Source organism: Plectropomus leopardus, chromosome 8 (genome assembly GCF_026936395.1).
Source record: "Plectropomus leopardus strain MGB_pleo_1.0 chromosome 8, ASM2693639v1, whole genome shotgun sequence".
In the NCBI taxonomy this organism is placed as follows: domain Eukaryota; kingdom Metazoa; phylum Chordata; class Actinopteri; order Perciformes; family Serranidae; genus Plectropomus; species Plectropomus leopardus.
The window spans coordinates 33,324,669-33,349,631 of record NC_142183.1 but is presented as its reverse complement, the minus strand read 5'-3'; the positions used below and the strand labels follow the sequence as shown (position 1 = coordinate 33,349,631).

At 39.9% G+C, this 24,963-nt stretch overlaps 1 protein-coding gene across 2 annotated transcripts; it reads left to right on the top strand.

The window, feature by feature from the left end:
• Nucleotides 1-935: 935 nt before the first annotated feature.
• Nucleotides 936-23,998, top strand: rell2 (RELT like 2). Of its 2 annotated transcripts, none has more exons than XM_042493579.2 (6): nt 936-1,073; nt 16,414-16,623; nt 18,478-18,540; nt 19,180-19,243; nt 19,745-19,921; nt 20,011-23,998. In XM_042493579.2, exons 2-6 carry the CDS (start codon nt 16,428-16,430, stop codon nt 21,785-21,787), a joined length of 2,277 nt encoding a protein of 758 aa, XP_042349513.2. In that variant the 5' UTR covers nt 936-1,073; nt 16,414-16,427; the 3' UTR covers nt 21,788-23,998. The 2 variants fall into 2 exon arrangements, with proteins under 2 accessions (XP_042349513.2, XP_042349514.2); XM_042493580.2 differs by lacking the exon at nt 936-1,073 and adding an exon at nt 12,996-13,159.
• The last annotated feature ends 965 nt before the right edge of the window (nt 23,999-24,963 follow it).

Here is a 24,963-nt window from a genome sequence, read left to right as displayed (position 1 = left end):
TGAGCCTTTTTCATTTAACTAAGAGCACCATCCAGAGGGGTCAACTCATGATTCATGAAGCGCCACTTAGAGATGACTTGTGCATTAGGCTGCGCTGGCTAGATGCATTGCTCATGACATCTTGAAGGCAGGGTGCACAGCATGCTGGATCGATTCCTTTGTGAGCAGAACACATGACATTATTACTAAACACCAGCAACATTGGATCTCTGCATAGAAGCCAACTTGGAGCTTAGAAACAACGTCTGAACAGACGATGATGAGATGAGCTCTGGAGAGAAAAAATCTGGAGCACAAAACGTGGTTATAAATAAAGCTTTTAATGAGGAGCAGCAGCTATAAATCTCAGCAGACACAACTAAGGCCTGCAGGTTTCTTTTATTATTTGTGGAGGAAAAAACGCATCAAGAGAGTTGGAGCTGCCTCAGATGGATGAGAAAGGGAGGATTAAACAACATGAATAGAAATAAATCAGAATCTGTATGTGAGTGTGGATGCAGTGAAGACAGCGAGGACTGCTCTAATAAAAAGAATTTGACTAAATCAGAAAAAACAAGCGGAGGTAATTTTGTAATGATTCAACTAGTCTTTTAAAAAAAATAAGGCAGCCACTACATTCCCGCCACTATATATATATATATATATATATATATATATATATATATATATATATATATATATATATATATATATATATATGTACATATTATGTACATAGTGAGATGGGTGGAGGGGGAAACCTCTTAAAAGATAAAATAAATAAATTAAATAGAACTCAGCACATTTCAGTCCATGTGTCGCTGCTTGAAGATCAGCTGATCTTTTCTGCATGAACAAAGGTTAAATGTAAACGCGCAGTAGGAGCAGCCTCCAGGGCAGACAGACAGATGCCCCCTCCGCGCGCATCTTCCTGTCTTTCTGTCCTCCTCAGCAGACAGACACACACACACGGACAGCCAGGCAGCCGCAGAGTCCTGCTCCGGACAGAGGACACGGTAGCTTGCAGCCATGGGACAGCATCTCACCGACAGGAGCACCGGAGAGGACCGGGCGGTGTCCCTGCCTGACTGAAGGTGAGTGTCCTCGCTTGATGTCTCTGTTTTGGGACCAGTTAGTCTTTATGTACTCACTGGTTGAGTCTTTAACCTTCAGGAGTGAGATCAGGTCTCAGGTGGGATCAGGATGGACCGCGGTGCTGTGGGTGCTCCCGGGGGGCTCGTACACATGGAGATGATGGTGTGCTCTGGGTATTATTGACTGGGTGGGGACGATGATGCGGTGAATCAGCGTTACTGTAGGTGACGGTACGCTATAGACTTCATGCTTGCTTGAGAGCTTGCTTGAAAAAAATGCCACGCCAAACTCCATTTAAGAAATTCGCTCTTAAGTCTTATCGTCACCATTTTGGAGTAATACCTTTAATTATCACGACACCCAAGATGTTTCCGGGATGTGTAGAGGCAAAGGGTAAAATCGGCTTTATCTGATTTACTAATATATCCTTATGTCAACGTTGAAAACTTTAGAACATGTTCCACCAAAACACAGCGCGCTCCCGAGCGCACCTCGCGTGACCTGCTGCAAGCAGCGTGCGACTAGGTGATTAAGGTAAGACAAATTACATTTAGAAATGTTATTAGCGGATATTATGGGAGCCGAATTGAAGAGCATGTCCACATGACGAATTTAGTTATTACGATTCTTTGTAAAGACTTAGGTAGCTGTCGACAAGTAAAACCACCTTAAATTAAAACATTTTCAAATGACGTTTGGTGAAAGTGATTGGCCACAGAATGGGAGGACTACAACCTGGCGGTCAACTATATGAAGACCATTAGCAAGATAGGAATGGAGCGGCTGATGGTGTGGTGCGTTCAAGTGTAGAACAGTGAAGTAGGGCCATGAATGACCTCTGGATAAGCTTGTGGACTCTCATGGCAGTCTTCTTCAGTGATTAGGACATGGACAGTTCTGGAATGTAACTGAGTCAGCTTCAGTCAAGGAAAGAACTGCAAAATTCCCAGCTTTCCCACGCAAGTTAATATTAATCAGATGGCACTTAGCATGTTATTGCTGATGTAGTTCATGCAGAACTTTTGCTATAGCTGAACTTTCAGTCACCCAGGGCCGTAATCACCTATTTAATATTGAGGTGGGGTGTGCAGGGGACCATTTTCAATCTATGCCTTCTGCGGCCCAATAGTCCACTGAGGTCCGAGGAAAATCCCCCCAGTGGAAATTTTTTTAAACCTGACTTCGCTTGTCAGTGTAATTGAAAAGTAATGCCAGTAGTCTACTTGCCAATCTATAGTGAACCTGGAAATGCTGTGTACCCCAAAGTTTTCTGTTATCAAAGTATAATAGGGGTCCCCAGCATTAAGAAACTGCTGCATGCTAACTTGCATATGTTGGTAATTTGCATAATTTGTCTAATTTAAAAAATAAATGTACATAATTACAACACTGTTTAGCCAATTTGGACATTATCTGGGTGGTTCTGGGGGGTTACTGAGGATGCTGAATCCATTTCTAATATTGTCAAAATTCAAAATGGACTTTTTAAGACCAGAAGTCTGCATATTTTTATTTTTTGATCAACATTTATTCAATGTAGACATTTTAGAGGGCACTGAATTGAATGGATTACACAGGTTTTTCAAAAAATTGAAATAACTTCACATCAGTTAAAAATTGTACAATTTTTACAAGCAAATAGAGCAATTGTATTTTTTTAGACCATTACTGTCTAAATGGCAACGTATTTGTGTAAATGTATGCAAATTGCCCAACGTATGGAAGTTAGCATCCGGCAGTTTCTTAATGCTGGGGACCCATACTACACATTTATAGCAGAAAATGTTGGGGTACACAGCATTTCCCGGCTAACTTTGCTGGCAAGCAGACTACAGCTCCAGATAAACTCTTGTGTGTTCCACTTCACGAGGCTTCATTTCCATGTTTTTTTTTTTTTCCCAAGCACTGTGTCTTCTTAAATGTCCACTGCTTATGGTCTGGCACCTGGTAGCTTCTGTTTTTATACAGGAATTGATGGGGTGCATCCCCATAAATGTCTCAAACACAGAAAATAAGAAGACAAAACAGGCAGCTGGCAGAGTCTGCAGAAATATACACCGCCACAGGCTTTTAGCAGGTCAAAAGTGATTGAGAGGAATTACTTCTGTATGGGTCTACATTATACATTGTTTTTAGGAAGTTCCTGCGTAGTACATCTTAAACAGCTAAACTTTTGACACAAAACTCAAAAAAAATTAATGACTAAGAGCCATTGTAGGGATCAGCATATGACTGAGGGCCACACAATGACTTTTAGAAAAACTTCTTAGATCATATTTTTAGTCATACACATGTATGCAAATTACTTTTTTTATGCCAGACTAAGACAATACAAAAACGGTCACAGTCGATAGTAATATAGTTTACATTCAGTCATATCTAATTTTCCACTTGTTAATACATTACTTTAATACAATTAAAGTAATGAAATAGATATGACTGTATCCACTGCAGTTGAGCAAGCAATGAGCCTCTGCTGCACATACATTATCTCGCAATACACACACACACACATACATATACATATGTATGTGTATAGCATTACACTTCGTACATTATACATTAATAATTTACTTGCATTTGTGTGTTCAAGTCTCAGGAGGATAATGCTTTTAACCACATTTTTTCCTGTGTGTGTGCAAGTGGAATTGTGTGACCAGAACAGAAGAAATATAATCATAATGACTCTTTATCTCTGTCTTTAAATACTTTTATACATCACACCCTCCTGTTTGATTCTGGGTGGTGTGGAGGCTAGCTTGTGTTATCTGGAGAATATTCACCCCCAGTGCTGTGCACAGACATTTCATAAGGCAGGGGCTCAAGTGATAAAAAGGGCACCCCTTCCACAAATGTTGTGTATTCGCAAAATGTGCAAAATTAGTTTTTGTGTGCTTGCAAACGACGCTCTGCCGGTAAGTTTCTATGTGTTTGCTGGCACCAAATTGGCTCTTGAGATCTAAGTACATACAATACATTTGTGCACAGTAATGTGCAGGGAAATGACAATATGGTTTACATATGAGGTGTCTCCAGACCTATACTAAATGCACCCAGCAGCAGCTACACATACACACTCACTCTCTACATTTATTACTTATTCATAATAGGCAACAGCAAAGAATCAATGCCACACTGTGCACACTTTAGTGGTCTATTAAATAATTAACCATTCAAAATCAACAAATCTTTACACAAAATTAAAAAATGCTGTTGTCTGAATAAACGCAATCATAAACCAAACTATCTTCCCTGCAGACTACAGACTGGGCCTGTGTTCAGCTGCAACAATCTGGCTAAGTGCATTCTGCTCTTGTCTCCTTCTCATATTGTTCTCTTCTCCTCACTTTACACTCCACTCCTTTCCTTTGCTCTCCTCTTGCACTGAGTGGAAGGCAATGAGACAACGCAGCAATGGAATAATTTGTGTTATCAGTAATCTTGAGATACATGCATTTTGGACAGTTTTTGGACTTACCTGGTTGTGTTTTGAAAAGCATAAACCCAGGGGCTAACATTCAGGCCTGTCACACAGTGCTTAAACAGTAAGGCAAATAATAAAAAGTAATTTTCTTGTAACTTTTTCACAAATTTCCCTCCTTCTTTTGAAGTTGCTCTTTGCCTTCTTCCCATGTTTTTTTGGTTTTTTTAAAAATCAAACCAATTTGCTCAGGGTTTAAAGGGTTAAATGAGAAGGTTAACCTCAGTTCATCCTCCAGGTTGACAAATATAATTGGAATTTGATTGTGCATTGACCTACATTTAGACGAGTATTTTAAAAAGTCAAAAAGTTGGAACAGAATGGAATCTTGGTTTAATATTTTGGTGAATGTGCGAAGAAGTATAAATAGAGGTTTGTGTGTGTTGTCATCCAAATCTCTTTAAGTTGTGACATGTTGGCCTCCAGATTACTTTTGTAGATGTATTTACTGCCTGGCAGCTTCATTGCCCTTCCCATTCAGTAAGTTATTTCAGCAGCGCAAAGTATTGAGTAGACATCTCCATTAATAGCAGCAATCTTATCAAAACAAGGAGGGGCTCTAGGACTTGTTTGTCTTATCTATAGACTGAATATAAAGATAGACAACATGACAGCTCCCTAAAAGTGTAACTGTTCAATCAGGATCACCCCCTGGTGGCTGACTGCAGTATAGGCCATAAAGCCCGCCCCTCCATGTTAGTGTATGGGGCACAGGCCAAACTAATATCTCAAAGTAAACGCCAAATACATTTTTCCCAGAGATGGTTTCTGTCACTGAAGGTAGTTCTCATCACCCTGTTTATTCAAGTGTTTGTTTTTATGATAAGTTGAGTTTTAATGAGTTATTAAATTTTACAAAAAGAGGTTTTTCCACCATGATTGACAGCTGTGACAGTTGATCTGTGCACTCCCATTGAATTAAGCTGATCGCAACTCCCCCACCGCAGATATTGTTACTGCGCAGGCTCAGGTTCTCAATGACATCACCCTCCATGATGGTAATGCCCATATCTCGGATATATATATTTTTTAAATTGTTTGTTTGGGGGACGTTTAATCAATAGGACAGTTTTTTAAGCGTGAAAGGGGGAGAGAGAGAGGGGACAACATGCAGGAAAGGGCTGAGGCCGGAATCGAAACCGCGGCGGCAAGGACACAGTCTCTGTACATGGGGTGCCTGCTCTATCCACTGAGACAGCAGGCGCCCCATATCCCAGATATTTTAACCTCACTTCAGCATAGCGGGGGTATGTGGGGGCGTGTCGTCCATCTTTATACGGTGTGTGGTCTGACGTGGACTGTGTCTGTCCCTGGAGCTCAAACCCAGAAAGACACTTGAGCCAAACTTTATGATTTAAAGCAAAATGACTCGACATGACTTCTTTTGAGGTTATAAAGTGACAGGTTCAATATTGTGATCTTACCACACAATGGAGGGAATGGTGTGATGGAACACACATTAACATTAATTAACTTTGTTAAAATGATCATTCTCTGCTGGAGTTTGCTGCATCACTATAGCCAACGGTGTTCATATGAAATATTCAGCCATCCCACCCTCACTTCTCTCCACAATGACGCATGCAAACTATAATAGATCCCTGTGATGTCAGAGTTCTTTGACGTGATGATACCTTCACACACACACACACACAAACACACACACACACACACACACACAAACACACACACAAACATACACACACACACACACACATCCCTATCCCTCTGTCACTGTATCTCTCTTTTTCTTTTTTTATCTTTCTTTTTTATGAGACTATATGCAGAGCTACACAATGCAGCCGTGAAGCACTGGACGCACGCACACACACGTCACCGTGAGACAGTTCTGTCGAGGTCATGATGATGCTGAGTCATCTCTCAGCTTCTTTCAGCTCTGTGAGTGTGTGTTAGGTAGAGAAACTCAGCATCAGACCTGTCTGTGTCCTCTAGCATCTGCGCCTTTCAGATTTACTTCATATTACAAGAAATGATATTAAACACGTGTGTTGTAGTTTTTTGGTATTCATGTAGAGGTGATGGGTCTTTTGTGGTGAGTGAGGCAGGATAATAGCATGGTTTTAGTGGTGCTGAGGAGCACTAATGCATAACATGGGACATCAGCGGTTGCTGCTGTTATGTATCATCATTATAATACACTTTAGGGGAGTGGTTGAGAGGATAGTTTCAAATAGCTGTTTTAATTGCGCTTTGTTTAAGAGGCTGCTATATGGGGTTAACCCACGGAGAGCTGTCAAAACTCTTTGGAGTGAACAGAGCCAGTGTGACACTGACTGAGGACTGCAGCTGCTGCTCCTGCGCTGCTGTCGAGTTGCTTTTGCTTCACGGCTGCTGTAGACAAGGTGTTAATGTTGTTCCTCCTTCAAGTACAAATGAGATCAGTGTGTGCTGTGACTCACCTGTTTGTTAATGCTACTGTCTAATAGACATTTACTCAGGTATTTTTAAGGCAAATTATTTTACTTCATCCTAAAAAAGAAACAAAAATAACAAATAAATATCTGTTTTTACACTCTAACTACGAGTAAATAGGAGCTAGATTTAAATTTCTTCACATTTAAAGCCCGGTATACACTGCGATTTTGGGCTGTCTCAGACAATAGATAACCATTGTAACAGATGCTTGGCGATGTCTTTGCTCGTGGCTCTAAACTGGTGGTGCTGCGTTGTACATTTAGAGAGGTTCAAAGAAGGCAGTTGTCACGGCCGTGCGCTCAAAGACAGCCTGGGATAAAATTCTGACAGTGTTAGAAATTTGGGATGACCATCTCACTGTGTGACTGCTCATACAACCTACGTATACTGACCAACCAATAGAATTGCAGCATGAAATGATGCACTGATCAGCGCCACGCTGCTTGTGCATGCTAAATGCTCATAGATACTCCCAGTTCTCGTTGCAAAACTGGAGTGCTAAGTTGGCCTTTTTCCAAGCCACAACTTCCAAGCCACATTCTCCTCTTCTATTGACTTTTCCTGACACATAAATGCTGCTATAGGGGGTCTCAAATTGTTTGGGTTTTTTTGTGTGTGTGTGTGTGGGGGGGGGGGGTTACCTTTATTGATAGGTCAGCTGTAAAATGACAAGAAATGTGGGAGAGAGAGGGGGAATGACACACAGCAAAGGGCCACAGGCTGGAACTGAACCTGGGTTGCTGCAAAGACATCAGCATATGGAGCGCACGCTATAGCAGGTGACCTAGAGGCCACCTCTTCACTTTGCCGATGACGTTTTGTTCATGCATGTTGACGTCAATGGACGTAGGTCGTAGCCTACAATTTAGTTCATGATGTCATCGCACAGCCTGTATACATCAAACTTAATGTCATACCAAAGTTTATTAAGATTCATGTCGCACAATGTGGCTGCACAGAACTTATAAGACTGCAAAAATCTCACAGTCTGCAGGATGCTTAAGAGCAGTATCACAGGGGTGTGTATGTGTGTGTGTGTGCGTGCGAGCGTGTGTCTGTGTGTGTGAGTGAGTGTATGTGAGCCCATACTAGAAGAAAACATTTAATTATTACACTGTTCTGACAGCAGGAATACCTGACTTAATGATATATCTGTACCAAATGGTCTCATGTGACAGCATTAATATCACATGTTGTGAATAATGTGTAGCTAAAATTGTTGTGACCATGTCGAACATTTCACTACAATTTTTTTGTGATTGGCACATTTTTTATTAAATTTTATACTGTTTAGTCTTGAAAATGTAAACAATAATGCAATCTTTGTATTATTTTCTTCTTTTTAGGAATTGTTCTAGTTCTTTTAATAGAGGAGGTATCTCCAGAGGACATTTTTGGCTTCTAACCTCGCCTGCACAATGTTTTAACTTTTTAAAATGATTTTTCTATCTTTCGTATGTATGTGCAAATTAAATTAAATGACACAGCAGGCAAAGGCATGTCTAACATAACAAACATTCTGTAAAGAATTAGGTGACAGAGAGCTTTGGCAAGCGATGTAAAAACAGTCCAGTTGAGAGAAGGTGAAGGTTTTGGTCAGAGGTAGATAAGAAGTTGAAAACTTGTCATGAGTCGGGACTTGAGGGAAAATATATCTCTCCAGCCTCGGGAACTTTCCACTACTAACTCAATGTCACGTGACTACTATTTATATTCTGTTTATAGTATTTCTCCATGGAACCCCTTCATGGTGGGATAAATACTTAAATCACTAATCATGCATTTTGATTGCATTTCAAAACATCATGCTCAAGAAAACAAAGACATCTTTTCCATACAAGAAAGATATAAAAATGAACTCAGGCATAAATTAGATAAACAAAACAGATAAAGTATTCTCCCTCTCACGTATCCTTCCACTCCCTGGTTAATTCGGAGAGAACATTAAATAGCCTGACACAAGAGGGGGCATAAGGGAGGCGTTTTGGAGCAGAGAGAGGATTATAGATTTTGTAGTTCATGTTGTGAAAACACAGATAAGAGCTGTGTGAATAAAGATCCTCTGACTGTATGTCTGAACACACATTATATACAGGAAGTTTATTTTCTACTCCTTATATTTATTAGGTACAAAATAGCTTAGTGCTGACAAAATGAATCACTGCTGTGACTGACCCATCTCAGATTATTAGCAATAATAACAATAATGTAAATAAACATAGCTGGGATTGGCTCCGGCCCCCCCCCCCGCAACCCTTGCGAGGTCAAGTGGCTACGGAAAATGAATGAATGAATGAATAAATAAACATATCAGTAAGTGGCAATATGCACGCACACACATGCACACACACACACCCACATACACACACACACCATAAGCAATGTTATTTAGCAGAACATTGTATTTCAAAAATAAATGTATCTTCTGTTAGTAGTGGCTTAAAGCGGCCCTGTTATGCTTTTAGGGTTTTTCCCTTTTCTTTATTGTTGTGTGTAGCATTTTTGTGCTTGTTAAAGGTCTCCAAGTAATAAAGCCTAAAGTCCAAGCAAAAGGGAGCGCTCTATGCTCCTAAGCTGCCTGAAACAGCTCATTTTAATTTCAGTGTTTACTTCTGTAACTTGGTGATATCACAATGTAACAGACAGAATGAGCTTTAAATGAGCATACAAAATACAAATATGATCCGGAAAATTAGCATAATAGGGCCTCTTTAAAGCTGCATCATTGAATTTGGGGACAACTGTTAACATATGTAACTGTGGCGGAGAATGCGGACCCAAACGGACAGGAGACAAGGCAGTTATCTCTTCAAAGCTTTTACACTGGTCAGTAGCAGCAGGAAACAAAACATCCAGCAAAACACTATAAATGAAGATGAGCCAAGACACAACACTCACACAGGAACTCTGTGGCAAAGTCATTTACACTGCATTTTTAAAAACTTTGATAATATGGTAAATCTCTCACTCTCTCCCTCTTCCTCTTCTTGCGGCTCTTCTACTCAAAGAACTGAAGTTACATTTAATAAGTAGTATTACAGCAGAATGCTACCAGCGGAAACACTGGGTGTCTTTGCAATGTTGGTGTAAGACAATGGTGTCAAACTCATTTTAGTTCTTGGGTCACAACTGGGCCAGACCGATAAAACCGTAATTGCATATATTGTTATTAATATTGCACAAATGAATAAAAACCTCCAAATTGTTTCTTTTCTTTAAGTGTAAAGAAGCCTTGTGCCTGTGTGCTTCCACATGTCAGTCGAGTTACACTTATAGTTTACATCCATTTCTGTGAAAGCATTGATTTTACACACCCATCTTCCTGCCGGCAACACAACACTCTCCCTCTCTGTTCTGGAGATATTGCCTTTAGTAATAGTAAAAAGTGTTTTTGAAAAACATTATGATGTCACCGTGAAGCTGACCTTTGACCTTGTGGATACAGAATGGCATCACTTCAGCATTGTATCCTATTAGATATTTGAGTGAAATTTTGTAATTATTAGCAGAGCAATTCTTGAGTTATGGACAAAACGCTACTAAAGTTAATTTTTGAGTCCAAGTGGACATATGTGCCAACTTTGAAGAAGTTCCCTCAAGGTGTTCTTGCGGTATCACATTTCTGAGAATCGAGAATGAGACCGATGTAAGGTCACACAGACCATTGGCCACCAAAATCTAATCAGTTTATTATTGGGTCGAAGTTTAGTTTGTGAAACAGACAAGGTCACAGTGACCTTGACTTTAACAACCAAACTTAGAACATTGTTGAGTCCAAATGGATGTCCGTGCCAAATTTGGGTATCTGAGATATTGCGTTCACGAGAATTAGACGTATGCTCAGACAGACAACATGAACACATGATGCCTTCAGCCACTGCTATCAACAGTATGTGGGCATAAAAACGCTCACAATGAATGAACAATCCATACACTAATCAGATAATGAACTGCCTGACAAGACTTAAGGAAAATAAGTACAATTTCAACAAAATGTCTCAGTTTGTCAGTCTACAACTTACAGTAATTACAAGTGGCTTTTTCTGTCTGTTTGTTTAGCAATGCTGGCATCATCACACCAAACTAAAGTGGAAGCTACTGAGGTAGCAGCTCAGGTTAACCCCTGCCTTACAAATCATTTACAAATCTGAAGTTTTGGCAGTGACTTAAGCAATAGAGTCTATATACTGAAGCTGCAGATTCACAAAATTTGTACAATAATCATCATCTTTAAAAGTCCAAAGTAAGTTTTTTGGGTTTTTTTTTCAGAGAACTGTATCCTGGTCAGGATGATAAAGCCTCTGCAGCAGCATTTAACATGACGTGCTGCTTATTCTTTTACTTGCTCCTGAAACCTGGCACCTCGTAACCCTTATAAGTGCATCTACAATAAGTGTCAAATCCTGAGCAATTGCCAGTTTCAGAATGTCATTTATGCAGTTTTGTTTTATTGATTTATTGAAACACATCAGCAAAGCTTTGCAGCTTAACCACCTTACCACTCTGTGGTTTAGCAGGCCACCAGTAATGTCTTTGTCAGTAAGGAGGTTGTCAAACTGACGAGGACTGAGACGTCTGGCTTGGATGACATTAACAGTTTTGACATGCACTTTCATGACATGATCTGTTCTTAATGACTTGCAACACAGTGCTTCCTCGTGGAAAATACAACGAAAAGTCCAAGAACTACACCCTTCATTAGATGAATTCGTGATCTCTAAATTTGGTGTTTGAACTTCTCAGTGACAGTCAAAGTCTCATCGACACAACGAATGATGGTAACGTGTTCTCATACAACAGCTCATATGATATCCTACAAAAATGCACACAAAACAGTTCATATGATATTCTATAGATGAGCAACCAACGAATGATGTTATGTTAATGTAAAGTTGCCTAATTAACATAAAGGTGCAGGTTAGGTTTAGGCAAGTTAGGACATTAAAATTGATGATTGATTCTCTGTAAGCTGGAAAAAAACAAACAATGAAAATCTTTGTCAAAATTTAGACTATGGAATATAACAAACTACAACACAAAACTTTTTTAAAATGCCTTTAGCAGATGTTAAATTAAAACTGAAACGTTTGATATAATATACAGAAAGTTCCCAGCAACTTTTGTTTTATAAAGTCAAATGAAAATTAAAATAAAAAAGAATAAATAAAAATAGCCTCCTGAGGTTTTAAAAAAGTAAAAGTTCCTCCCATATTGGCCATTCTGATTAATTCATTTAATCAGTGATCAATAAAATAAAATGCTGACATAGATAATCAGCAAAATGCCAAATATCATCCCCAATAATTGGCTAGGCAGACAATGTGTTGACCTCTAATTCAGGCTGCACTAAACCTCTTGATTTGGAGGAGGTTGTTCAGACTGAACGCAGCCAGAGAGGAAAACCTGATGACCAAATTAAGTGTTTCCTGGACCGCATTTATATATATAGACGATTTACTTTGAATTATTGCCAAACATGTATTTGAACTCGCAAAATGATGATGAAAAAAATTAGGTTTTTGTAATGTTTAGTGGCGATTGCTAATGAGGTGTCCTATTATAGCTTTAACAGTCTGAAATATTTGCTGATAAGGATGTGTGTGTGTGTGTGTGTGTGTGTGTGTGTGTGTGTGTGTGTGTGTGTGTGTGTGTGTGTGTGTGTGTGTGTGTGTGTGTGTGTGTGTGTGTCGGAGGGACGTCAGTGGATGATGATAAGCCAGCGGGAGGGCAACACTGATAAGCTGCTATATGTAAATTCTTAGTCAATGCTGTGTGTGTATGGATGTGTTTATTTACTGTTTGCACATTCACAGTTTCAGGTTATAAGACATACACACATGATTATATATATAATGAACCTAAATCATATGCTGTCTACAGTACCTATAAGATTTATTGCTAGACTTAAAAGGAAGAGGTTCCCCTGTCCCTGTCTGTGTGCCTCTGTGTAGATAGACAGAGAAGGTGGGGTTAAGAAGAAGCCTGAGTGTACAGGCGGGGCACACTGTCCGCTGCTTTTAGCCTCTTATCCAACACACACACTTTTACTTTGTTTATCAACCAAATCTCAACAGTCCTGTCCTGTTTTGTCCTGTTTTGTTCTTGGCACACGGCATTGACCATGCATGACTTTCACGGATGTGTCCGCTGTTGACCAGCAAGAAAATGGTAAGGGCTATCTGTTTGTCAGCTATAAACAACAATGCCACAAGGCTACAGTACTATTTCAGAGCTCGTGCATGAGTAGTCAAGATTTACACAAACTGTATGTGGTCTTTAAGTTCTTCACAACAACATTAGAGCCAAATTGACAATACATGTGCATATTTGCGTGAACATGCTTGACGATATTTTTTTTTATATAGCAGATAACAAAAATGTTAAGAATTAAAAGAAATTAAATGGTTCAGATGTCTGAGGATGTGTTCAGGAATGGTTGTTTACAGCATGCTAATGCTGGGCACAAAGGTTTTTTGCTGTTTCTCTTATCTTTTTCTGTATCCAACTTTACTGTGTTACACAATATTTTTCCTAGGTACTACTAAATACTCCGTTTTTGGAAGCAGTACCAGTAGTAATTGACACAGCGCATTCGCTTAGAAATGTGTACCATTAACTTAAGGTCTCAAAACGACATTTTGATAAGAAAGTTAGTACTTAATGAAGGCCTGTTGTTAAGGTCCTTATAAGCTCTGTTGCTAATGTCCTTGAGTGCTGTGCATACCCAAACACATTTGCAGTAGGGAACCTGGGGATTTAGGGTTCCTGCTGGTCTGGGGCCCAGGGCCATCCAAAAAGGTGGCTCATGAAGTCACCAACAGCTATGTTCATCTGGAATATGAGCAATGCTAACCACATTTTATTTTAGCTTGTTTCAAGGAAACCCTAGTACGCTTGTTCTGTGGGCCCATTGTTGTGGACGATCCAGGTAATTTTACACCTGGAAATTTGTAAGTTTTTTTGGCTTCATGTGCCACTGAGCAGTTTTCATACGAACAGGGGCCTTGTCTCCAGCACTGTATTCAGTTCTCTTTATAAATCCATACTCTACAAGGAGACAGAGACCACGAACTACATGAGTAAAGCTGATATGGGGAGGTCCTATGGGTGAGCCTGCTGGGGCCCCCGGTGCAGCTGCCTGCTTTGCCCTGGTTGATAATCTCGCCCTGACCACACTGGGTCTCTGATATTGCTGTGAGATGTGCCTAGATGCAGTCAGACATAGAAATTAAAATTAAACTTTGGTTTTTCATTCTTCTAGTGCTGTCCTTGTTTTTCCCTCTCAGCTACAGACTTCTAAACTGTTGAACCCATTGTTGAAATGGAAAACTGACCTTGCTTGGTGATGGGGGCCATGCATTCCTTTTGAGAGTGGACTCTTCATCCCACAACCTTTTTGGAATTCATCTGCTTTTGATTGCAATGATGTCCTCATCAGAGTCTTTGTTAGTTTTTTTCACAAAAGGAAAAGAAGGGCATTAGAACACCAGTGAAACCCAACTTAGAGAAAAACACATGCACTCTTTGTTGAGCTACCAAATGTCACCATGTTTATTTTCTACTTTAACAGAACCACTATAAACCTTACTGCTGCCTTTCACATTATCAGCTTCAGATTAATGTTGTAATTACCAGCAACGAAGTCTGAAAAAAGTATATTGAATGGATGGATTTGCAACTGAATTTCAGTTTGTTTAGAGACTTATGACTTGACAAGACCTGTGACTTGACTTAGACTGAGCTTGATTGTATTGAGACTTGTCTCAAGCCTGTCCAGAAGCCTTAAAAAGAGCTCTTATGTCACAGCTGTTGTGTGCAAGGCAATTGGGGAAACCCCCAGATACAGATAGATTTTCAGTGATTACTGAATAAATCTGCTTTCAGGCAGGCACTGGCAGACAGACAGGCATCTGCAGTTGTTGTTACAGGTGGCAGACAAACAGAGGCATAAAACAACAATAATGTAGTAACTCCGATGAACTGCCATAATAGAAGTGGGAATTAACCCATATGTGTACAAATGGGTAGACTGGAGGGAAATGGGAAGTAGATGAGCAGGTGGCTGAGGAAATTCCAGCAACTGCAGGACTACTGAGGCAAGGTGGGGACAGGTGAGGAGAGGGGCAGGAAGGTCAAGTGACTGGAGCCCAATCCAAATATGTCTCTGTATGTCTCTGCATATATGTCTCCATACTGCTTGTTCGAAGTAATCCAAATGTCCTGAAGCCCCAACATGCCAAGTTGTTTTGAAAAATGTCACTTGGCGTCATATTTTTAGCCTTGTTGTAGCCTGTAGCTCCTAGCGTGGGAGCCGCATTCACGTATGAACACTCATGCAAGACCAAGGAGAGCTCATGGTATCGGCACGCCAGTGTTTACATGCTATTGCAAGCCTCCCCCACACACAGTAGTTTTAAATCTGACAAAGGGACTTGGTGCTTGCTGCTAACTCCAAAAGTCTCTCTCTGTATATTGCAAGTGATTTGATTACATTTTTATACTTCATACAACTAAATTACAACATACGAACCATCCCCCCTCCACCATTTTTAAAACAGCAGTGCAAATGTCACAATTTGTCAACTCTGAGCTTTTGGCAAATTGGGAAGGTTGTGAATACCACAAGAGAAGGCCTTTTTATTAGACTCCTCTTGTGAACATGGTAAAGACAACCCAATTTGAAGCTTTTTTTTTGTTTTGTGACTAAATCCCTTGTGGCTTGACTGCCAATTACATTAAAAATTCTTACTGCCTGTATCTAATGCCTGTATCTAGTTATTAGAAATCTTACATAACGTTTCCTATTTCCATATCGCAGTAATTATAATGTGTCTGTAATCTGTGGGTGGTATGAGCTGCTGCATAATGTGAGCGGCTGTCATCCTCAACTTTTTTTGATTAGAGACAAACAACATTGCATGGGTAATTTAAAAAGAAGATGAGACACATGACACAAATGTGTTTCTATTCCTTCAGGCCTGTGGCATTATGTTTTTGGGATTTCTGTCAGTCCATACGTCTATTCATCTCATTCTCAAGAAGCAATATCTCAAAAACATTTTGGGGGAATTTCTTCCATCTGGACTCATTAACTGATGAGATTTTGGTGGTCAAAAGGTCAAGGTCACTGTGACCTGGTTGTTGTCATCCTCATGAATGCAATATCTCAAGAACCCCTTGAGGGAATATATTCCTATATCACACAAACATTTATTTGGACTCAATGATGATGACCTGATTAGATTTTGATGGTCAAAGGTCAAGGTCATTGTGTCTGTCCAATATCTCAAGAACTGCTTTCAGGGATTTCCACAAATTTTCCACTTGGACATTAGATTTCAGTCTACTGTCTCAGTTTATACATCAATTGAACAAAAAGGAGTGTCATTGATTTAAATCCAATCTCTCTCACCATGTCTCAGACTGAAGCTACGTTATGACTGAATTAGAAGCCTCGGGGGTGGGGGAAAATCCCCCGCCCTACATCATCTTTGTGGTGGTCTTCCTCTTCTTCCTCACTGGACTGTTTGGCTTCCTCATCTGCCACCTGCTGAAGAAGAAGGGCTACCGCTGTCGCACGGGGGACATGGACAATGAAGAGGAGGAAGAGAAGCTTGGAGGAAATGCAGACGGTAGGTTGGTAATAGACAAGTATGAAGAGGCATACGCAATAGATTTGACATATAAAGATCAGATTACTAGTCTCAGGAGTGCTATTCAGCCTGTGAAAACAATTTCAGAATGTTTTATTGGCTCTGGAGGAGCTCTGTAATGTCAAAAATAACCCCAGTCATGTCACCAGGGTTATCTTGGGTTTGAAAAACACAAATTAAAAGCATAAAGTCTTCATGGTGAAAAAGAATAAGCAATAGAAATACTGGCTTCTCCTCAGACATAGCTCCACTTAAAAAAACACAACTGTCAATAGACCACTATATACACTTCAAGCAGAAGAAGAGGGATTTATCTTTCCTACATTTTCCTTCAAAATTAGAGAAAATAATGCTACCCTCTGGAAATTCCTGTTTTTTTTATGCCTCTGCACCGGCGACAGCTGTGGCTGGGGGCAATATGTTTGATATGTATCAAACAATATATATGAGCGTCTGTACATCCGGCCCATTCTTGTGAAAGCAATATCTCAAGAACACTGTGAGGAAATTTCTTCAAATTTAACACAAACGTCCACTTGGACTCAAGGATGAGCTGATTAGACTTTGGTGGCAATAGGTCAAAGTTCCATGTCACTGTAACCCTGTCTGTCTCATTCTTGTGAACAAAATATCTTAAGAATACCTTGAGGGAATTTATTCAGAATTGACAGAAACATTCACTAGGACTGAACAATGAGCTGATTAAAGTTTGTGTTCAAAATTCAAGGTCACTATGACCTTTCATCCATCTCTTTTTCGGGAATGCAATATCTGAAGATGGTCTTAAAGGAGTTTTCTCAAATTTGACACAAATGTCCACTTAGGCACAAGAATGAACTGATTAGAGTCTGGTGGTCGTGTGTAAAGGTCAAGGTCACAATGACCTCAGACAACATGTTTTTGGCCATAACTCAAGAGCCCTCAAGAACTACCTTGAAACTGCTGATATATAGATCTTCTCTGCATGAAGCATCTATGTTTTCACAGAAATGGATGTAAACTTTAAGTGTAACGTAACTGTTGCACAGGCATACAAATGCATAGGCATTGGTATATCTAGGGTTTTTTTAAGTTTTTTTTTTAGCATTTACTGATCCACAACTTTTTGATCATTTGTCATCAGTGTTTCTCTCAATCTTGTTCTCTTTCCCTCCTCACTGTTTTTCCCCAACATCTCTACAGAATACACAAACGCTCACAAGTGTTTGAAGTCTGTATCAAGTCTCTCACACTCAAAGTAATCCAAACATACACTCACTTTGAGACATTAAACTTTGTCTATGCACATGTATTAAGCATTCACACACTTGTAACACACACAGAGGCATACACAATTAAAGACAATGGAACATGGACTTCTCTTGTACACAACACACAAATATACATCACACCAAAATATATACTTATAGGCCTACTCAAAGTGGACCTTCTGTAGTATAACTGTATTTTCAAAAATCACAGAATTGAAAAATGATGGTTCAAAAAAAATCCTCAGCAGTATGTCTTTCTGGATGTTCCCTGATCCTAAACAAGAGCAGCTTGGAGCAGGTTCAATGCTCTCAATGAAAATTATTGATGCTCTGTGGATTTAGTACAGTAATACGGACACTGTTTGTGGACACAAATGTTGCTATTAGTTAGAAAAGTTATATATATTACCAACAGGGGGATTTCTCAAGACCTGTTATCCCTTATTGTAAATTCTGTGACCCTGAGTGAATTACCTCTTTAAACGGTGTTGGTTGACAAACAGTTTGGATGGTATGCTTGGCCAAAGGCACTGCAATATAAAAGCTGTGGGTTTGATCTGTTTGTCCTTCTGCTGTGTTTCAGATGAGGATGACGAGAACCAGGACACAGTGGAACAGATCCTCAAATGCATTATTGAAAATGAAGGTGACAAAATAACTGCATATTGCATTTGCGCTGGAATTTTAATTTTTTTTATCAAATAAGATCAGTATTAGACTTATTAAGTTTCTTTCCTTCACTTATCAGAGACTAGCTTAAATGCCTTGTTAACTTACTGTAAAACACACTTCATTCACACTCGACAGAAATGAAATCAAACTCACCAAAAGTCTTGTTAGTAATGAAGTTTGTCAGTCAGCTGTTCCAGCAATCACAAAGTCATATAAATAAACACTTAATTCCACAAATTAGACAAGAAAATATGTTGATTTTTTCTGCAGTCCCTGCTGTTGCTAGCGGGTTGTTTACAATCCTGTAGCGTTATCCCTACCACTCACAGTACCATGTTTTCCAGCTCAGCTGCCTGTTCGACCATTAAAGACTGACCTCTGGTGGCGCATGATGTGCTCTACATATTATACATTTTCAAAACAGCATATCTTTATTAGTATAATAGAAAGATGAGTTCAGTATCTTTGGGGGCATTGGCATCATACCGTCGGGATTTCTAAATACCCTGGTATAGTGCCCATGCCTAATCAGTATGTATCAGCAAATCTATCTACCAGTGGGTAACTTAATTAGAGCTACTCTCACATGGGTCCTATCTTTTGTCACCTCTAGCTAACATGGAAGCCTTCAATGAGATGTTTGGAAACCAAAATGTCTGTGTGCGCCATGACCCCAGGTAAGCTTATCCAACACAGTCTTTCTCAGTGTGACAAATTATTGTCAGCTGACTGCATAATAATGTCACAAGAAACAACATTTTCTTTTTTAGTCATTAGTTCCAAAAATTATGGAATCCCCTGAACTGGCTGTCCCAAACAGTGGACAGTGTAGCGTTATCTCACTTGTAACTTGAATGTCACAGAGCAGTCAGTTTCCCTTAGCTGACTACTGTATGCAATATAATCCACCATTTTAAAACATGCATTCAGGGACTTGGTATGGTAATTCCTCTAAACAATCTCAAGGGTGAACAATTTCAAGTCTAATCATTGATTTTGCCTCATCATTACCACTTTAAATAGTCTGACCAGCTAAAGCAATTGATAATCTTTATGAATCTGAACAACACCCAAACATTCGCTTACATGCAGCCCTGAGAAGTGCAGTTGCAGCTCTGGACTACACACATAATTAGAATAATACTCATGATTGTACTAATGATAATGTTGATGTCCAGATTGCGTAAGGAGTCCATTGCTGGTGTTCCTCCACATCACCATACAGTCCACTCAGGCAGCGACCACAACTCCTGCCACCTCTGTGCCCAAGTGCGATCTAAAAAGGGCCGACGGCAAAGCCGAACCCCCCGCTTTAAACAACGACCTGGAGAACAGACTGTCTTCTCTGTTGGCAGGTAACAAACAATTCAATCACTTGTGCAGAGTGGATATTGGGATGGGGTAGCATAAATATTAAATCCTGAATGTATCATTAACCCTTCAGGTTCCGGGTGACACACACTGATAAGAAGCCGCAGGGAGGTCCTAATCCAATGGTCAGTTCAGGGGACCAGCTGGACCAATCCCAAGACAGTGACGAACGGAAGGAGGTCGGGTACAATCTGAGAAGCATGTTCAAAGATGCCCGACAGTCTTCAGAAGGCTCCAATGGGGTTGGACCGAATGTGGGGAAACGCAGGAAGAGTATAACATTTTTTGGGCTGAGGCGAGGCAGTGATCCCGTTGGCATTAAAGTAAAAGAGGGGACAGGCAGGGAGACTGGAGGTGTTAGATTGGCTATTCAGCAGCAACCTGTCGTGCTGGAGGAACTGTTGCAGGCTGAGAATGTTGAGTTTGCTCCTGGTACTAAACCTGGTATCAAACCTGAAACCGCACCCTCAAAGAATCAAACAGCTTCACCTCAAAGTCAGGCCAAAATTTCAAGTTCTGTTAATTCTCCCTCTTCACAAAGTAAGGATCAGGCCCAGGGCTCCCAGTCCGCTACTGAGGATGGTACTAAACAGAGGCCCAGCCCTGAACCTCATACAAACCTTATGCCCTCTGAACCTTCTGTTCGGAATACAGCAGCGTCTGCTCCCAACTCTCTTCCCATTCCATCTCCTGTTACATTTGGACAGACATTTGAGACATCAGAGAAACAAGGAGGTGTTGGGGATAGGGTGTTAAAAAATGAAGAGGCATATGATCCTGGGCCGCTACAGACCTCTACACCCATTGCCCCCATGACTGGATCCATTCCAGGTATCACTCCGATCAATCCTACTGGTCAACCTGAACCCTGTTCTAGTACTGGTCTTCCAGTTACCCAAAGTCCCCCTGACCCAAACTCCAACCCAGATCTGGAATCAGGTTTTAGTGCTGACCTAGCTGTAATAAGCTTAGGTTCATCACCTCCATCTTCTTCCCAAATCAAGACCCAATCTTCAGTCTCATCGTTAAAAATTTCTATCTCACCCGTTGCAGTCACACCAAGCCCCAAACTAAGCCCAAGAAGTACGCCATCAGAGTCTGCAAAAACTGACTTTTCCCCTGCCCTCACTCCAAGCCCTAAACTCCAGGCAGGCCAAGTGGTATCTAGTGAATTACCTGTTCCATTGTCATCCTTTGGAAAAAGTACAAGTCCGTTACAAGCCCGAACGTCCTCACCTTCAAGCCCATTATCTCTACAGGAACAAGAGCTGAAAGGTGCCGGAATCACAAAGCCGGAAGAAAAGACAGAAAAAAAGATAGTGGGAATTCTCAAATCAGCTAAACTTTCACCAGTTGGGGGGGATTTGAAGGGTTCTGCCCTTTACTCTCCCACTGATCAGCTTTCTACAGACAGACTGAACTTTTTGCCACTGTCACCTTCCAGTCCACTGTCCCCTTCCTCACCTATAGGTAGCAGAATAAGTAGTGTAACCATTGTCAAGGCCAGTCCTGACAGCAAGAGAGAGTTCTCTGTTGTCACCATGGTTGAGGACAAAGAATCCTTTACTCCAGTAAAAGACCAGAGAAGAGAGACTTCTGAACTCAGGGATGAATCCAAAAAAGCAGAAATTAGTCCAGCAGTTGGCCAAGGAGGAGAGGTTCATGCTTCATGTGTTGGAAAACCTGAAAGTCAAAATGAAGGGACTGCTGAAGCAGCGGCTAGGCCAAGGGTAAGCCAAGAGAAGGATGATATGGTGGAGATGGAAGATATTAGGAACTGCAAAGTGACACAGGTGGAAGAAGCAGAGAGGGTAGAGGAAGAGTTGGAGGAGATGGTCAAACAGGACTAATAAGTGGAGTCTCATATCGAGATGGTTGAGAGTTCCGCTCTGATAATCCAAAGAAAGAAGTGATACCAAGTGGTACCACTCAGTGGACTATAGGAAAAGAAATATAGTGATAATAAAATTAAGTAACAATTAAAATGCCTTTAATTATGTAACCACAGTCGTGAATATATTGAGGCAAGGCTGGACTGGCTGGTGAACTGAGTCAGCTGACAAATGGAAAATCATCAGACACTCTCACCACTGGTAGATTAAAACGATGATACAATTGTTGCATGTTTTAGCCTTTTCACAAAAACTCACATATCCTTTATGTCATGACTAACCATTTTGCAAACCATGCCTTTGTGTGAATGTGTTTTTTCGTACTCTTGCGGACACTGGCTTCCATGTATTTCCATACAGTAAAAAGAGTGTACAGCCATGTTAACTGCTCAGTGAGGCTGTGTGTAGCACCATGCACTCCTGCATTTGAGCAAAATGCTAACATCAGTGTGCTAACATGACAATGTCAGCATGCTAATTTTAGAAGACATTTTCCAGTATTGGACAAACTGGAATTATGGCGTGATTATGGTGCTACATGAAAAGTCAAAGGATGGGAAAAGTTATTACAATTCATCCTGAAGGGAACATTACTGTCATAAACTGCATGGCAAAAGTTACGTTATGATGAAATATCCTTATTTGATATAACCTATATTTCCCATACTTGCCTATATAAATTACTGCAGGGGGAGTTTTCCTTTGACTAAATTGTCTTATATGTGACAGGCTGACCACTTGGTTGGCTGATAGATTAGTTAATGTCTAGATGTATTTGGTAACCATCACAATTACTTATTGATGTATAAAGGTGCTAAGGGCTGGCAACTTCCAATCTCATCTATAGATCCTGCTGATTGTGAATCAAGATTAACAGCACAAGTACAGGGAAGCCTTAGTCGCTCAATGGGCAGCTTGACCAATGGAGATGTACTAGTTTAGTGAATTTGCAACAAGTTCATATTATTATTATGGAAACTATGCTATTCTGGCAAGTACAGTAAACCGGCAGGGGCATAACAGTCTGTTCAATCCTAATTTTACCATTGTTTCTCCAAATTTTGAGCATCCATTTTCCCACGAGTATAACCCTTATGAATGTTCAAAGCCCCCAACAGATCTAACCCCACTGCTTAGGTTACCGCTGGTTTAGAAATAAGGTCTTGATCACTCACTGGCATCCCACCATACAAACACTATCAGGTATATTGACAAATCCATTTGTTTTCTTGACACCACAGAGTAACCCAACACCAGTCACTGATGTGACCATAGAGTAGTCACACCAGTAGTATCAATCATGTTCATAAGTTCTTATACTGGTGAAATCAGGCACTTCCAGTGATGATAATACTACTTTCCCTGCATATCAGTTACAGACTAGTTTTCTGGGATTGTGAAATGAATGCATATCCAGTAAAATATTGTATTCACAATACTTCTTACTGTTTGCATTTACATGTTTTGCATTATTATAATTATAATTGAATGCGTAAGTGGGAGGTGCCAAACAGTGGCAAATGATAGCTATGACGGCATGTAAAGCCATAGACTTTGATGATTGTATTATCAAGCAGTGCACGACCAGGGATGACGGTAGGGCTGTCCAATATGCGAAATAAGCTCAGACTACAGAGACATGAAATTTCCACAGAATAACCTCTGCAGTCCTCAAAGCTGTGAAATCTAAAAACTATGTATTTTAAAGTATGTTGTGTATTCTGAAATATATTGGAATATTTTAAAGTCTAACTTCAAAAGCAGATATAAGACAGGTAATACTGTACATATGAATGGAATTTACCACTGGTTTGTGTTTCGCTTCTCCTCATGTGATTATGCAGTAGAACCTACTAAGACATGTGACACAACATTGTATACATCATACCATATAAACTACTCATTCTGATGGACTGGAACAAAACCTACCAATTCCAACACTAGAATAGCCTGGTTACAGGCACTAAGAGCTGTTGTTTCTACCATAGTTACATGTGTATAAAGTATATGTACACACAACTTCGCCTTTAACATTTATTGTGCAGTCTCTACTATCAAAAGGCCAGTATATATGTTGCAGCAACAATCTAAAGCTGTTGTCCAGAGTGCATAATGTGTAAAATTGTGTCCATTGTGAAAAAAATTTAAATGAATACTACTTTTTTACAACCTTGGTGCATTTTTTTTTGTAGAATAACTGAAATGATGGGATCTTCAGGGCAACAGTAATTACACAAAATCTGGTTTTACAAGACTTCATTTTTTAAAAACACTCTGCTTATGTAGATGATCAAAGCACCAATATAACCTGTAGTATAATTTTAGCTGAAATTACAAAAAATAAGACGATCCAGGTTGTAAAAAAACAAAAGAAATTCCATAACAAGAAAATTGGCTTAAAAGCACTCTTGATAGAAAAAACAACCTTGCCAATGCTTAGCTTTTTAAAATATTAAAGTAATTAAGGATAAGATGGGAAAGCAGCTATTAAAGTAATAATATGAAGCATTTTTACATCAACCTACACTTAGTTCATGAAGTTTATGCTTGATTTAAATACATTGAAAAAAATAGGTTATAACTGAGTTCGACACCATTACTGAAGATTACTGTCAAAGAAATTTCAACTTAATTGACAAAAAGTCCAAAATAAGAGGACATCAAATAACTGGCTGTGCAGTGCAGTGTCACAAAAATAATCACTTAGAAACAAAAGAAGACATAAATAAGACATGCAATAAAGGTTTAAACATCATATTGTGTCAAGAGTGTGTCAGAACTATAGGGCTACTGTAAAGAAAAATAATCCATGAAATGATTCTTCAAGTAATCCACATAGTCTAATCATTAAACATTTTGTCCCTGAAGCAATTGTATTTTTTGGGCATTTCCCTTTATTTATAGGACAGTGTGAGAGAGACAGGAAAGGTGGGAGAGAGAAGGGGAATGACCTGCAGCACAGGGCCACAGTCCAGACTTGGACCCGGACCGCTGCAGAAGCCCTGAGCTAGAGGTCGCATCAAAATTACTTTTCTGTAACATTACAGCTTTAATCTTGAAATATTACAGATCTTCTTCATAATAACTCCCCCCTCAAAATTATGGCTTTTTTCCCAATAACCTCATTCTCAAAG

What these genes read in the sequence shown, in the direction of transcription:
- rell2 (XM_042493579.2), top strand. Translation starts at nt 16,428, where the DNA reads ATGACTGAATTAGAAGCCTCGGGGGTGGGGGAAAATCCCCCGCCCTAC. An exon ending in ATGCATTATTGAAAATGAAG is followed by an intron (nt 18,541 to 19,179) that starts GTGACAAAATAA and finishes TGTCACCTCTAG; the next exon opens with CTAACATGGAAGCCTTCAAT. An exon ending in TGTGTGCGCCATGACCCCAG is followed by an intron (nt 19,244 to 19,744) that starts GTAAGCTTATCC and finishes GTTGATGTCCAG; the next exon opens with ATTGCGTAAGGAGTCCATTG.